General features: G+C 46.5%; 1 protein-coding gene across 1 annotated transcript in view; it reads left to right on the top strand.

Annotated features, from left to right (window-relative positions):
• Nucleotides 1–16199, top strand: part of LOC129706533 (IQ motif and SEC7 domain-containing protein 3-like) — a 163086-nt gene that overhangs the window by 80735 nt on the left and 66152 nt on the right. Inside the window, exon 2 of the mRNA XM_055650897.1 lies at nt 4089–4169. Coding sequence (XP_055506872.1) covers nt 4089–4169 — 81 coding nt within the window. The remainder of the gene's footprint in view (nt 1–4088; nt 4170–16199) is intronic.

Below are 16199 nucleotides of genomic sequence, written 5' to 3'. Positions count from 1 at the left end.
GCTGAGTTAAAAGACTCTTGACACCTGAGTTACCACTGACATGGAGCTCCGGACTGCAAGTGCATGTTACATTTATTGTCACATGGTGCAGTGAGATTTAAGTTACCATACAGCCATACGAATAAAAAGATCACAGTACACGATAGAATTTCACATAACTAGAATTTGACTTGCACTCAAAGATCCCTCTGTATATCAATGTCCTCGAGGCAATAACAATAGACAATAGGTGCAGGAGTAGGCCATTCGGCCCTTCGAGAAAGCACCGCCATTCAATATGATCATGGCTGATCATCCCCAATCAGTACCCCGTTCCTGCCTTCTCCCCATATACCCTGACTCCACTATCTTTAAGAGCCCTATCTAGCTCTGTCTAAATGGGCCAGATTGTTTTACAGCTGCGACTATATTATCTATCGTGAAACTTATAATGGTTCACCATTTGCTCGCTCTATTGATTGGGTTTGATATGTATTACAGGGTTTGAAATGTTGTCCCCATTTTGTGGGCGATTAATTTTCTCTTTATGCTACAGCTAATTAGGGTACACAGAAATAGTGGGAGATGTTGCAGTAATATGCTTTCGATCTTATAACCATATAACCATATAACAATTACAGCACGGAAACAGGCCATCTCGACCCTTCTAGTCCGTGCCGAACACGTATTCTCCCCTAGTCCCATCTACCTGCGCTCAGACCATAACCTTCCATTCCCTTCCCGTCCATCTAACTATCCAATTTATTTTTAAATGATAAAAACGAACCTGCCTCCACCACCTTCACTGGAAGCTCATTCCACACAGCCACCACTCTCTGAGTAAAGAAGTTCCCCCTCATGTTACCCCTAAACTTCAGTCCCTTAATTCTCAAGTCATGTCCCCTTGTTTGAATCTTCCCTACTCTCAGTGGGAAAAGCTTTTCCACATCAACTCTGTCTATCCCTCTCATCATTTTAAAAACCTCTATCAAGTCCCCCCTTAACCTTCTGCGCTCCAAAGAATAAAGCCCTAACTTGTTCAACCTTTCTCTGTAACTTAGTTGCTGAAACCCAGGCAACATTCTAATAAATCTCCTCTGTACTCTCTCTATTTTGTTGACATCCTTCCTATAATTAGGCGACCAAAATTGTACACCATACTCCAGAATTGGCCTCACCAATGCCTTGTACAATTTTAACATTACATCCCAACTTCTATACTCTAAACTTCTATACTTAAGTAACCTGAACACATTATACCCCTGTCCCATGGTACGAGTTCATTCCAAGAGCTCTCCCGAGTTTGCCCTGATTCCAACTCGGAGATTTACGGTAACGGCCACTCGTCGGTACTCGGGGCTCTCGTGGACATTTTTCATCATGTTGAAAAATCTTCACCAGTCTTCCCGTGCTTACCTGCCGTTAGCGAGTCTTCCCGAGTACCTGCCGTTAGCGCTAAGAGACGTCCCCGAGCTCCGACGCACCTGCTGCGTTCATTCTCCGTGCTTACCACAAGTTTGATTTTTTTTTTAAACTCGGGAGAATGAACTCATACCGTGGGACAGGGGTTTAAAGCTATTAGATAACTTGCCATGATGAATGTCGTACATCTTGAAATCTCATTGTGCTTTTATTTCTTATCAAGAGTTTGTGTCTTGTCGTGACCACAGTGCTATGGATTACACAGTTAAACTAAACTGGTTTTGCTTAATAAGGGAGGTTGGTATGCAGCAGTGGAGTGATTTTGACATTTTATCCTGCCGCACCAATTTGCCTCACCACTGACCTTTCAAAGAGCAATTTCGTACGCATCAATATAACAACGTTGCCATTTCTCCCATCGCTTATTGTTCTGCTTTTTCCCAAGAAAATCTAACAAATTATACCAATTAAGAGCTGGTACTGACTGCTCGAAAGTCCTTTTCTTACAAGTCAAGTCAAGTCAAGTTTATTTGTCACATACACATACGAGATGTGCAGTGAAATGAAAGTGGCAATGCTCGCGGACTTTTGTGCAAAAGACAAACAACCAAACAAACTATAAACACAATCATAACACACATATTCTTTTACATAATAAATAATGGAAGGAAAAACGTTCTGTAGAGTTAGTCCCTGGTGAGATAGGCGTTTACAGTCCGAATTGCCTCTGGGAAGAAACTCCTTCTCAACCTCTCCGTTCTCACCGCATGGCAACGGAGGCGTTTGCCTGACCGTAGCAGCTGGAACAGTCCGTTGCAGGGGTGGAAGGGGTCTCCCATGATGTTATTTGCTCTGGAGTTGCACCTCCTGTTGTATAGTTCCTGCAGGGGGGGCGAGTGAAGTTCCCATAGTGCGTTCGGCCGAACTGATCAGAGATGTGGCTTCAACCTGCCTTTATGGTCTAGAATGTAAAACAGAAAGTGCTGGAGGAACTCTGTGGTTAAGAAGGAACTGCAGATACTGGAAAATCGAAGGTAGACAAAAGTGCTGGAGAAACTCAGCGGGTGCAGCAGCATCTATGGAGCGAAGGAAATAGGCAACGTTTCGGGCCGAAATCCTTGGAAGGAAATAGGTAACGTTTCGGGCCGAAACCCAGAAGGGTTCCGTCCCGAAACGTTGCTTATTTCCTTCGCTCCACAGATGCTGCCGCACCCGCTTGGAGGAACTCAGTGGGTCAGGCAGCGTCTTTGGAGAGAATGGACAAATGCTGTTTCTGGTTGGCAGACGTTGTCTGTCCATTCCTTCCACGGATGCTGCCTGACCCGATGAGTTCCTCCGGCATTTTTCGTTTTGCTCCCGATTCCGGCGTCTGCAGTCTCTTATACACCTATCTCCGTGGTCTTAGTTTTACCCAGGTAAATGGGGAATGGTGCCATCTCCCTCAGATTGCCAGATGCAAGGAACTGCAGACGCTGCAATCTGCGGCTAACAACACAAACTGCTGAAGATGGACACAAAGTGCTGGAGTAACTCAGCGGGACAGGCAGCGTCTCTGGAGAGAAGGAATGAGTGAAGGGCCTGTCCCACTTACGCGACCTTGGCTCGCGTATTACGCGACCTCGTGATCGCTTGAGGCGTACTGGCACCATATGGCCGCGCGGGGCCGCTCCCACTTAGAAGCGCGGAGTTGTGCTGGGCTGGTCCCGACATCGAGCGGGGCTCCGAAATTCTTGCAGTGGCCGAAATCTTCGAGCGCCAACGGCCTGTCGGCACACACGGTTGTACGCAGGGTCTTGACGGCGTACGCCTAGCGCGTGGCATTGCGCGATGACGTGGCGCTTTGCGTGATGACGTCACCGCCCAAATTCAGTCAGCCCGCCTCCTGCCCAGCTGATTGGTAGGCATGACGCAAATGACGTCACGCGTGAATTTAGCACGAACTTAGCGCGAACTTCGCCTGAACTTCGCTTCCGTTTGGTCGCGCCAAACGCACGCAATCGCACGCAAGTGGGACAGGCCCACTGAGGCTTCGGGTCGAGACCCTTCTTCAGACTGAAAGTCAGGGGGAAGGTGAAACGAGAGATATAGACGATGATGCAGAGAGATGCAGAATAAATAAATGAAAGAGTGCAAGAAAGAACTGCAGACGCTGGGTTAAATTGAGGTAGACACAAAATGCTGGAGTAACTCGGCGGGTGAGGCAGCATCTGTGGAGGGAAGGAATGGGCGACGTTTTGGGTCGAGACCCTTCTTCAGACTTGCAAATAAATGAAAGATATGCAAAAAAGTAACAATGACAAAGGAAACTGGCCATTGTTAGCTGTAGCTAGGTGAGAACGAGAAGCTGGTGGACTTGGGCGGGGGGAAGATGGAGAGAGAGGGGATGCAGGGATTGAAGTTAGAGAAATCAATATTCATACCACTCGCTGCGTTGTAAGTTGCCCAAGCGAAATGCGAGATGAGAAATATTGAGCATCCCATGGCCTCCTCAGATGCTGCCTGACCCGCTGAGTCCCCACCGCAGTTTGATTTGTTCTCCCACAGCTTGCATCTCCCTCTCTCTGTTGAACAACTATGATTTGTAAGCTCATTCCTTCTGATAAATTCACCTTGGCAGCTAGTTGATCTTTATCTGGTAACACACAAGAACTCGATTAATGTCTATTTCGTACCATCTCCTCCCACAGAAACGAGAACGTTTTGCACCAGTTCTGTTGCCCAGCGGCCGATGCAGACCAGCAACTCCCCTCCAGCGCTCACTCGTCCAGGTACGTGAAGAGATTTTAGATTTGCCAATTTAAGTGGATGGCTGACAGGAGATAAAATGAAAGAATCAGCAGTAGCTTGGTGAAGTGACCAGCCCGTAACTACACTTTATTGTCAATAAATCAATTCATGTTCGGTATTGCTACACTATATGATGTTCAAGCGGGGTCTTGATTTTTTTGTATCAATTCTCTGTCTATTACAGAGAGTGGTGAGTCTGTGGAATTCTCTGCCTCAGAGGGCGGGTTCTCTGAATGCTTTCAAGAGAGAGGTAGATAGGGATGGCGGGACTGTCATATGCTGAAAGAATGGAGCAGCTGGGCTTGTACACTCTGGAGTTTAGAAGGATGAGAGGACACCTTATTGAAACACATAAGATTCTTAAGGGGTTGGACACGCTAGAGGCAGGAAACATGTTCCCGATGTTGGGGGAGTCCAGAACCAGGGGCCACAGTTTAGAAGGATGAGAGGGCACCTTATTGAAACATATAAGATCATTAAGGGGTTGGACACACTAGAGGCAGGAAACATGTTCCCGATGTTGGGGGAGTCCAGAACCAGGGGCCACACAGTTTAAGAATAAGGAGTAGGCCTTTTAGAACGGAGACGAGGAAACACTTTTTCTCGCAGAGAGTGGTGAGTCTGTGGAATTCTCTGCCTCAGAGGGCGGTGGAGGCCAATTTCAAGAGAGAGCTAGATCGAGCTCTTAAAGATAGCGGAGTCAGGGGATATGGTGAGAATGCAGGAACGGGGTACTGATTGGGGATGATCAGCCGTGATCACAGTTAATGGCGGTGCTGGCTTGAAGGGCCTGCACTTATTGTCTATTGTCTCTTGTCAAGGGCTGGGTTCATGATCTGGGCTTGCCATTATGGGGGTGGGGGCAGGGGGAAGGCCTCAGTAGAAGGGATCAAGTTTGTGACAATTAGAGGAGGTGAGGACCTGTGCCTGGGGGGTGGTTTGGTCATCTCACTTTGGCTAGACCTGTAAAAGTGGAACATACTAGAAAGAGGTGGACACAAAATGCTGGAGTAACTCAGCGGGTGAGGCAGCATCTATGGAGAGAAGGAATGGGCCACGTTCCGGTTCACCTATTCCTTCGCTTCGAAGGGTCTTGACCCAAAACGTCACCCATTCCTTCTCTCCAGAGATGCAGCCTCACCCGCTGAGTTACTCCAGCATTTTGTGTCTACCTTCGATTTAACCAGCATCTGCAGTTCTCATGAGGTCATAAGTCCATAAATGATAGGAGCAAAATTAGGCCATTCGGCCCATCCAGTCTACTCTGCCATTCAATCATGGCTGACCTATCTCTCCCTCCTATCCCCATTCTCCTGCCTTCTCCCCATAACCCCTGACACCCGCACTAATCAACAATCTATCTATCTCTGCCTTAAATATATCCACTGACTTGTGGCCTCCACAGCCTTCTGCGGCGCAGAATCCCACAGATTCACCACCCTCTGACTAAAGAAATTCCTCCTCATCTCCTTCCTAGAGGAACGTCAGTGGGAAGAAGGAAGAACAGTGATAAGGGGCGAATTGTAACAAACATGAAAGCGAGCGGTATTATTCCCTAGCGCCACACACCATAGACTAGGACCTGGAGAGGCAGTTTCCTTTAACTAATGATGAGAAAAGCCGAGGTGTGAGTGAATGAGATCCATTTGGGACCGGGAATAAAAAATCACGGCACTTTGCAATCCATGTGGTAATTTCCCAATTTTCTTCTACTATCGCTTTTCCCAGCAATTATTCAGTCTGTTGCACACGATCGACGATGCACGTGATGAAATTGTTAAGTCTTGTCTTTGCTACATGGAGACGTTGCACAAACCTGGCCTGTTTTCTCTGGAGGATCAGCGGCTGAGGGGAGACCTGAAAGCATTATATAAAATGATGTTTCAGAGTCTGAATGCTTAAGAAGTAACCGCAGATGCTGGAAAATCGAAGGGAGACAAAAGTGCTGGAGAAACTCAGCGGGTGCAGCAGCATCTATGGAGCGAAGGAAATAGACGACGTTTCGGCCCGAAACGTCGCCTATTTCCTTCAGGGTTTCGGCCCGAAACGTCGCCTATTTCCTACAGGGTTTCGGCCCGAAACGTTGCCTATTTCCTACAGGGTTTAGGCACTGAAACGTTGCCTATTTCCTTCGCTCCATAAACCCGGAAGGGTTTCGGCCCGAAACGTCGCCTATTTCCTTCAGGGTTTCGGCACCGAAACGTCGCCTATTTCCTTCGCTCCATAGATGCTGCTGCACCCGCTGAGTTTCTCCAGCGTTTTCACCTACCTTCGGTTTTCCAGCATCTGCAGTTCCTTCTTAAACATTGACAAATCAACGCTGATCAAAGCACTGAGCTTACTCTGTCAACCTTGCCGACCCACCTGCTCTCATTTATTTGGGAATATTTACAGGGTGTACCAGGTGCTTCACCTGGTTCAGGTGAGTGGGTGGATGTGGTTGAGTGTTGGTGCTCATAGTTAAAGCATATTTCCATTACATTCTGGTCATTGGCATTGAGCATAGAAGTGTCTTTCTAGATTCTAGATTTTTGAGAGGGGAAAGAGTTAGTAGAAACATGAGGGGCAACTTTTTCACTCAGAGGGTGCTGGAATACGGAATGAGCTGCCAGAGGAGGTAATTGAGGGAGGTATTAGAACAGCATTTAAAAGACATTTTTAAATAGGTACAAGGTTTAGACCAAGGGTACCCAACCTGGGGTAAATTTCACCTACCCAGGGGGTACGTTTGTTGATTCTCTCATTGACTGACTGTGTTTGGTTCTGGTATACCGGTCTCTGTTCATCATTAGTTGTTCATAAATAAGTCTTCTTCTCCTTCATACGTACGGCGTGCACAGCCTAAATCTGTAAGACAACTTGTTCTGTTTGATCTTCTGGGTGAGTGGGCAAATGTTTGGCAGATGCAGTATAATGTGGATAAATGTGAGGTTATCCATTTTGGTGGCAAAAACCGGAAAGCAGACTATTATCTAAATGGTGGCCGACTAGGAAAAGGGGAGATGCAGCGAGACCTGGGTGTCATGGTACACCAGTCATTGAAAGTAGGCATGCAGGTGCAGCAGGCAGTGAAGAAAGCGAATAGTATGTTAGCTTTCATAGCAAAAGGATTTGAGTATAGGAGCAGGGAGGTTCTACTGCAGTTGTACAGGGTCTTGGTGAGACCACACCTGGAGTATTGCGTACAGTTTTGGTCTCCAAATCTGAGGAAGGACATTATTGCCATAGAGGGAGTGCAGAGAAGGTTCACCAGACTGATTCCTGGGATGTCAGGACTGTCTTATGAGGAAAGACTGGATAGACTTGGTTTATACTCTCTAGAATTTAGGAGATTGAGAGGAGATCTTATAGAAACTTACAAAATTCTTAAGGGGTTGGACAGGCTAGATGCAGGAAGATTGTTCCCGATGTTGGGGAAGTCCAGGAGGGGTCACAGCTTAAGGATAAGGGGGAAAGTAGAAACACGAGATGTGAATAACTTTTTCACACAGAGAGTGGTGAATCTCGGAATCTCTGCCGCAGGAGGGTAGTCGAGGCCAGGTATTGGCTATATTTAAGAGGGAGTTTTATGTGGCTAGGGGATCAGAGGGTTTAGACCAAGGGCAGGTACCGGGATACTGAGTTGGATGATCAGCCAGGGGATCATATTGAATGGCGGTGCAGGCTCGATTGGCCGACTGGCCTACTCCTGCACCTATTTTCTATGTTTCTATGTTTCTATGTTTGTCTTCACGCCAGGTTGATTGCATTCGTCGAAACAGGGTGGGCCACTGTAAAGGTTGCAATCTCCCACCCCCATAAATAAATGAAATAACATTGGTATTTGCCCTGAAAGTCGCCTGGGGTAAATGGGACGAAAAAGGCTGGGAATATGTATCAAATATGGGCAAATATGTGCTGGAGTAATTGAGCAGGTCAGGCAGCATCTCTGGAGAAAAAGAATAGGTGGCCTTTTGGGTCGAGACCCTTCTTCTGACTGGTAAATGGGACTAGCTTAGATCGGGCACCTAGGTCGGCATGGACCAGTTGGGCTGAAGGGCCTGTTTCCATGTTGTGTGACTCTATACAGCTTGTTTGGTATGAATTAATTTTATTTGTAATATTGTTTGCAATGTTATTATAAGGATTTCTGTGGAGCCAGAAGGAGTACAGATTTCCCCAGTTGCTGCCAATCTTTCTGCTCTTCTCAAGCCATCTCCTTCATCCCATTTAACCTAATGCTTCTGGCTGAATGCCATGCTTGATTTCCTTACCTTTCCAACGAGCTCCCTTGAATGTAGGAAGGAACTGCTGATGCCGGTTTAAACCAAAGATAGACACAAAATGCTGGAGTAACTCAGCGGGACAGGCAGCGTCTCTGGAGAGAAGGAATGGGCCATTTTTCAGACGGGTTCTGAAGAAGGGTCTCGACCTGAAACGTCACCCATTCCTTCTCACCAAAGACGCTGCCTGTCCCGCTGAGTTACTCCAGCATTTTGTGTCGAGGCCCCTTGGGTATTGCCTCAGCAGCTCCTTATGTGGATTGAATCTTTAAAAAAAAAATTTTTAATTAGATGGCACAATGGGCTAAGTGTTCGGCTGGCGACCGGAAGGTAGCCGGTTCGAATCCCGCTTGGAGTGCATACTGTCGTTGTGTCCTTGGGGCAAGACACTTCACCCACCTTTGCCTGTGTGTAATGGAATGTAATTATGTGAAGCACTTTGGGGTCAATGCAAGTTGACTGAAAATGTGCTATATAAATAAGATTATTATTATTATTATTATTATTATCTATGGAGCTAAGGAAATAGGCAACGTTTCGGGTTGAAACCCGTAAGGGTTTCGGCCCGAAACGTTGCCTATTTCCAGAAGGATTTCGGCCCGAAACGTTGCCTACTTCCTTAGCTCCATAGATGCTGCTGCACCATAACTCAGCGGGTCAGGCAGCATCTGTGGAGAACATGGATAGGTGACGTTTCACAGAGTGCTGGAGTAACTCAGCGGGTCAGGCAGCATCTGTGGAGAACATGGATAGGTGACGTTTCACAGAGTGCTGGAGTAACTCAGCGGGTGCAGCAGCATCGGGGACGACGGATGGCACAATGGGCTAAGTGTTCGGCTGGCGACCAGAAGGTAGCCGGTTCGAATCCCGCTTGGAGTGCATACTGTCGTTGTGTCCTTGGGGCAAGACACTTCACCCACCTTTGCCTGTGTGTAATGTAATGTAATTATGTGAAGCACTTTGGGGTCAATGCAAGTTGACTAAAAATGTGCTATATAAATAAGATTATTATTATTATTATTATTATTATTATTATTATTATTATTTCTTCAAAATAGACTTTATTCAATTGATAAATATATACAATTCCTGAACCATTCAAACAAACAAAATTCATCCGACATTTTCGGAGACTATACAAATTTTTCCAGTACAATTTTTTAACATTTGTCAAATTTCACCAAAGCCACCCCCACCCACCCGTGCCACCCTGTGGCCCCTGTCCAAGTAATAAATATATACAATGTGTACACAGTGTGAAAACTCCATCCGACATCCCCATCAGCCACAGAGACCGCCCAACACCGTTCACAAGTCTTCCAAGTTCCACAAAAAAGCCCCCCACTCATGTGGCCCCCTGGCGTGGGGTACCTTCCCTTGATTTGTGGATTGAATATGTGGATTGAATCTGACCCACCTATGGGAATCGCTGATGTCTCTCAGACAAGCACGTTGGGCCGGCAGCTCAGACGCAACTCCCGCTGTCAGCTCCGAGTTCAAAACCATCCAGTGTTTCATCTCCGTGCGATTGTATCATTTTAATTTGAAGTGCCTGCCAGTGCATCCTTGCAACCCCCTGACCTGCCAGGCACAAGCGCAGGGACACAAATGATTTCTGTCTTGAAGCAGCCGGCATAATGAAACTTTCAGCCAAGCGACAGCGGGGGATGGGACACAAAGGGATTCATTACAGTGGAGTCAAGTCTCCTTTGTTGCTTCTGGAATTCATCTCAAGCCTTTATTTTCCTATCCCCCGTTTGGTGGAGAATAAAACTTCACCAGCGATGCCGAGCCGAGGACATAGCTGGCGGCTGCCCAAAGCTGATCGTACAGAGCATTCCCCCAAGCAGCCACCCGTGTCACGGCAGATGTTGGCCTTTATAACAAGAGCAATCGAATATAGGAGCAAAGAGGTCCTTCTGCAGTTGTACAGAGCCCTAGTGAGACCACACCTGGAGTATTGTGTGCAGTTTTGATTCCCTAATTTGAGGAAGGACATTCTTGCTATTGAGGGAGTGCAGCGTAGGTTTACAAGAGTAATTCCCGGGATGGCGGGAATGTCATATGCTGAGAGAATGGAGCAGCTGGGCTTGTACACTCTGGAGTTTAGAAGGATGAGAGGGCATCTCATTGAAACATATACGATTGTTAAGGGTTTGGACACGCTAGAGGCAGGAAACATGTTCCCGATGTTGGGGGAGTCCAGAACCAGGGGCCACACACACAGTTTAAGAATAAGGAGGTAAGCCATTTAGAACGGAGATGAGGAAACACTTTTTCTCACAGAGAGTGGTGAGTCTGTGGAATTCTCTGCCTCAGAGGGCGGTGGAGGCAGGTTCTCTGGATGCTTTCAAGAGAGAGCTAGATAGGGCTCTTAAAAATAGCGGAGTCAGGGGATATGGGGAGAAGGCAGGGACAGGGTAGTGATTGGGGATGATCAGCCATTGAATGGCGGTGCTGGCTTGAAGGGGCAAATGGTCTAGTCCTGCACCTATTGTCTGTTCGTCTATTGTCTAATGTCACTTGAGGCTGCGTTTGGGGGCCATGCTTCTGTGACGGAGCCACTTCCAATATGGGAGGGTGGGGAGAAAGGACGCGGGTGATGCATGCGGGTCTACTTCTAACGACACACGGTGAAATGTGTTTGTTCCCGCGCCACCCCAGTCTCTTAATGCATTAGTCGATCAATGCAGTTCACTCCTTGTGTGATACATCGTGTCCCCAGCTACCGTGCATTGATCAGTGTGCACAGCTTCTATAGTTTTATGGACTGATCAGTTCTTCTGCAGAATTTAAATCCAGGTGTTAGCTTATTAACATGCCAGGCACCAAATCGCCATTTCCCCTTAGGGTGGGAGATCATAAGTAATCTGACAAATATATCAGCTGGTAGACGAAATTGCTGGAGAAACTCAGCGGGTACGTCAGTATCTATGGAGCGAAGGAAATAGGCAACGTTTCGGGCCGAACGTTACCTATTTCCTTCCAAGGGTTTCGGCCCCGAAACGTCGCCTATTCCCTTCACTCCATAGATGCTGCAGCACCCACTGAGTTTCTCCAGCAATTTTGTGTCTACCTGCGATTTTCCAGCATCTGCAGTTCTTTCTTGAACAAATATATCAGTGAATGACATGATAGACTCTTAAAACCCAGGATGGAAACATAGGAACATAGAAACATAGAAATTAGGTGCAGGAGTAGGCCATTCGGCCCTTCGAGCATGCACCGCCATTCAATATGGGCTGATCATCCAACTCAGTATCCTGTACCTGCCTTCTCTCCATACCCCCTGATCCCTTTAGCCCCAAGTGCCACATCTAACTCCCTCTTAAATTGCCAACAGATGGCCTCAACTACCCTCTGTGCAGGAGTTCCAGAGATTGCGTAGGAAACTACTGTCGGTTTTGGAAGATTGGGAATAGTGAAATGGGAGCTCTTCAGAACTAATCAACAGATTCACAATTTAATTGCACAGATGTTGTCTGAAGGTTATTTACAGATGTGTTCAACTACTGCCCCCTTCTCCCTTGCCAAATGCGAGCCAGCTGTTAAAGACTTTTCAATGCCTCAAACTCAACGTCCTGACATTGCCCAGCCCTTGTCTTGCGGGTAATGTTATTTACTTTTCCGTTAAATGTAGGAGATGCATTTGAGCCGTTTGCGCAGAGGAGGCATCGACGGCACGAATAGTTAAGGGCCTGTCCCACTTACGCGATTTCTTCGACACCTGCCATAATGTGTCGGGTGTCGCCTGCATGGTCGAGAGTAGTCGCCCAAAGAGTCGCCCCTTGTTCTGGTCGCCGCTGGATTTTCAACATGTTGAACATTTTCCACCACCGGCTGCGACTATGACGGGTGCCGGCAAGTTGCCGAAAAAAGTTGCGTAAGTGGGACAGGCCCTTTATAGTGTCATAGAAACATAGAAACATAGAAACATAGAAATCAGGTGCAGGAGTAGGCCATTCGGCCCTTCGAGCCTGCACCGCCATTCAATATGATCATGGCTGATCATCCAACTCAGTATCCGGTACCTGCCTTCTCTCCATACCCTCTGACCCCCTTAGCCACAAGGGCCACATCTAACTCCCTCTTAAATATAGCCAATGAACTGTGGCCTCGACTACCCTCTGTGGCAGAGAGTTCCAGAGATTCACCACTCTCTGTGTGAAAAAAGTTCTTCTCATCTCGGTTTTAAAGGATTTCCCCCTTATCCTTGAGCTGTGACCCCTTGTCCTGGACTTCCCCAACATCGGGAACAATCTTCCTGCATCTAACCTGTCCAACCCCTTAAGAATTTTGTAAGTTTCTATAAGATCCCCTCTCAATCTCCTAAATTCTAGAGAGTATAAACCAAGTCTATCCAGTCTTTCTTCATAAGACAGTCCTGACATCCCAGGAATCAGTCTGGTGAACCTTCTCTGCACTCCCTCTATGGCAATAATGCCCTTCCTCAGATTTGGAGACCAAAACTGTACGCAATACTCCAGGTGTGGTCTCACCAAGACCCTGTACAACTGCAGTAGAACCTCCCTGCTCCTATACTCAAATCCTTTTGCTATGAAAGCTAACATACCATTCGCTTTCTTCACTGCCTGCTGCACCTGCATGCCTACTTTCAATGACTGGTGTACCATGACACCCAGGTCTCGCTGCATATCCCCTTTTCCTAGTCGGCCACCATTTAGATAATAGTCTGCTTCCCTGTTTTTGCCACCAACTTCATAAAGTCATGCAGCTCAGGAAACTGGCCTTTCAAGATGCCCCATCTAACCTCGTCCCATTTGCACGAGTTTTAACAATATCCCTCTGAATTTTACCTATCCATGTTTCTGTCGAAGTGTCTCGTAAATGCTGTTAGAGTACCTGCCTCAATTACCTCCTATGGCAGCTCGTTCCACCTCCCTATAAGTGAAAAAATGTCCCCTGGGTTCCTATTAAATCTTGCCCCTCTCACCTTAAACATACGTCCTTCTGTTTATGATTCCGCTACCTGGGATAAAAGACTCTGTGCCTTCACCCTATCCATACCCCCCGTGTTGTTTTACACACAACATACATGATTTTATATTCGGAAGAAAATTCCTGAACCGAAATGTCAACTATCTCCAGAGATGCTGCCTGACCCGCTTGAGTTATTCCAGCACTTCAAGTTCAAGTACAAGAGTTCAAGAGAGTTTATTGTCATGTGTCCCTGACAGGACAATGAAATTCTTGCCTTGCTTCAGCACTTTGTATCTTTCTTTTGTAAACCAGCATCTGTGAAGAATCTCGACCCCGAAACGTCACCCATTCCTTCTCTCCAGAGACGCTGCCTGTCCCGCTGAGTTACTCCAGCACTTTGTGTCTATTTTCGCTATGAATGAACATGTTCCTCTGGACACCAACCCCCAACACAATGGCTCCTGTCTCCAAATCTGGTCCCCACTCATAGCCCCCTACTGAATTTTGTGTTTACCTTCGGTTTAAATAGAAACATAGAAACATAGAAAATAGGTGCAGGAGTAGGCCATTCGGCCCTTCGAGCCTGCACCGCCATTCAATATGATCATGGCTGATCATCCAACTCAGTATCCTGTACCTGCCTTCTCTCAATACCCACTGATCTCTTTAGCCACAAGGGATCTGCAGTTCCTTCATACAGGTTCCTTGTTATTATATGCTTGTTACAACTATTATATAGTTGGTGTTCAAGAAGGAACTGCAGATGCTGGAAAATCGAAGGTAGACAAAAGCGCTGGAGAAACTCAGCGGGTGCAGCAGCATCTATGGAGCGAAGGAAATAGGCAACGTTTCAGGCTGAAACCATTCAGTCTGAAGAAGGGTTTCGGCCTGAAACGTTGCCTATTTCCTTCCCTTAATAGATGCTGCTGCACCCGCTGAGTTTCTCCAGCATTTTTGTCTACCAAGGCTACTTTGGGGAAAACAAGAAACAAAATTACCTGTATCTGGGGAGGTTGAAAAAGGATTCTGACAGCTTTCATGAAAATATGTTGAAAAGCTTGGGGGAGATTAAATTTAATATTAAAGTTGAAGATCGAACCGTAATGATAATAAATCTAAATGAGTTTTATAATAACAATAATTTTATAGAAGGATCAAATAAAAGTATTGGATGGAAGTCCCATTACTAATATTACCTCAAGTAAAAACGTAATTTGGATTGGATCCTGGATGACTGTCGGAGTTTGTAATTGACCGTGTGGGTTTTCTCCGGGTTGTCATTGCTGTCACCTGCAAAAGCTGGAATAATTAAATATTTCAGAGACAAACAGTACAAAAATTACAAAGGAAATTGCATTTAGCCTAAAATATATATAAGCTTACCAATGCCGTCTTAGCTTAGAAAAATAGCAGCTTTTCAGAGGGCTGACTAAGGCTTCAATTATGTGGTTCTCTGAGTTTAAGAAGGAACTGCAGATGCTGGAGAATCGAAGGTTACACAAAAAAGCTGGAGAAACTCAGCGGGTGCAGCAGCATCTATGGAGTGAAGGAAATAGGCAACGTTTCGGGCCGAAACCCGGAAGGGTTTCGGCCCGAAACGTTGCCTATTTCCTTCAGGATTTCGATAAACATTGCCTATTTCCTTCAGGTTTGCTGAAACGTTGTATTTCCGGAGTTTGCACGCCTATTTCCTTCGCTCCATAGATGTGACCAGTGTAACCATGTGGGACTTTTTAAACTCAGCGGGTGCTCACAGGTTTCTAGTGGACACAAACAATTGACTGGCACTATGCCACCTAGGGACACAAGAACGGTATATAACAGGTTTGCAGGCTGTCACCGAAGATAGGCACAAAAAGCTGGAATAACTCAGCGTGTTCAGGCAGCATCTCTGGAGAGAAGGAATAGGTGACCTATCGGGTCTCAGGTTTGTAGGCTAATTGGCTTGGTAAAATTGTCAATTGTCGCTAGTGTGTGCAGGGTAGTGTTGGTGTGCGGGGATCACTGGTCAGCGCGGACCCGGTGGGCCAAAGGGCCTGTTTCCGTGCTGTATCTCTAAAACTAAAACTAAATGAAACAGATGAAGTTGGGCGGTAAGTGTGGAGTTGCCGTGGTGCTCGTATCGTTTATTTTAAATCAAAGATATTTATTCAAATATTAAAATAGTATTTACAACACATTAAAACAAGATAGAACCCACCCCCTAATACAAGACAAACAAATATACTAACTTGTGTTTAAGAGGGAACTGCAGATGCTGGAGAATCGAAGGTTACACAAAAAAGCTGAGAAACTCAGCGGGTGCAGCAGCATCTATGGAGCGAAGGAAATAGGCAAAGTTTCGGGCTGAAACCCTGAAGGAAATAGGCAACGTTTCGGGCTGAAACCCTGAAGGAAATAGGCAACGTTTAAGGCCCGAAATCCTGAAGGAAATAGGCAACGTTTCGGGCCGAAACCCTTCCGGGTTTCGGCCCGAAACGTTGCCTATTTCCTTCGCTCCATAGATGCTGCTGCACCCGCTGAGTTTCTCCAGCTTTTTTGTGTAACCAAATTTACTAACTTGTTTAACATACGATACAACTATATTACAATCCTTGTCCAGGATACATTCCACCCCCCGCGGTGCCCAGCGGTCCCGGAAATCCCGCAGGGCGCCCGTGGACCGCGCGTAGTCCCTCTATAACACCGCCTGTCCCACTTACGCCATTTTGTTCGGCGACTGCCGGCACCCGGCATAGTCGCAACAGGTCGCCAAAAATTTTCAACGTTGAAAATCCAGCGGTGACCAGAAAAAGGTACGACTCTTTG

Source organism: Leucoraja erinacea, chromosome 19, assembly GCF_028641065.1.
Source record: "Leucoraja erinacea ecotype New England chromosome 19, Leri_hhj_1, whole genome shotgun sequence".
NCBI classification, from domain to species: domain Eukaryota; kingdom Metazoa; phylum Chordata; class Chondrichthyes; order Rajiformes; family Rajidae; genus Leucoraja; species Leucoraja erinaceus.
Note: the sequence above shows the minus strand (reverse complement) of the source record. Positions and strands in the feature narration are given on the sequence as shown.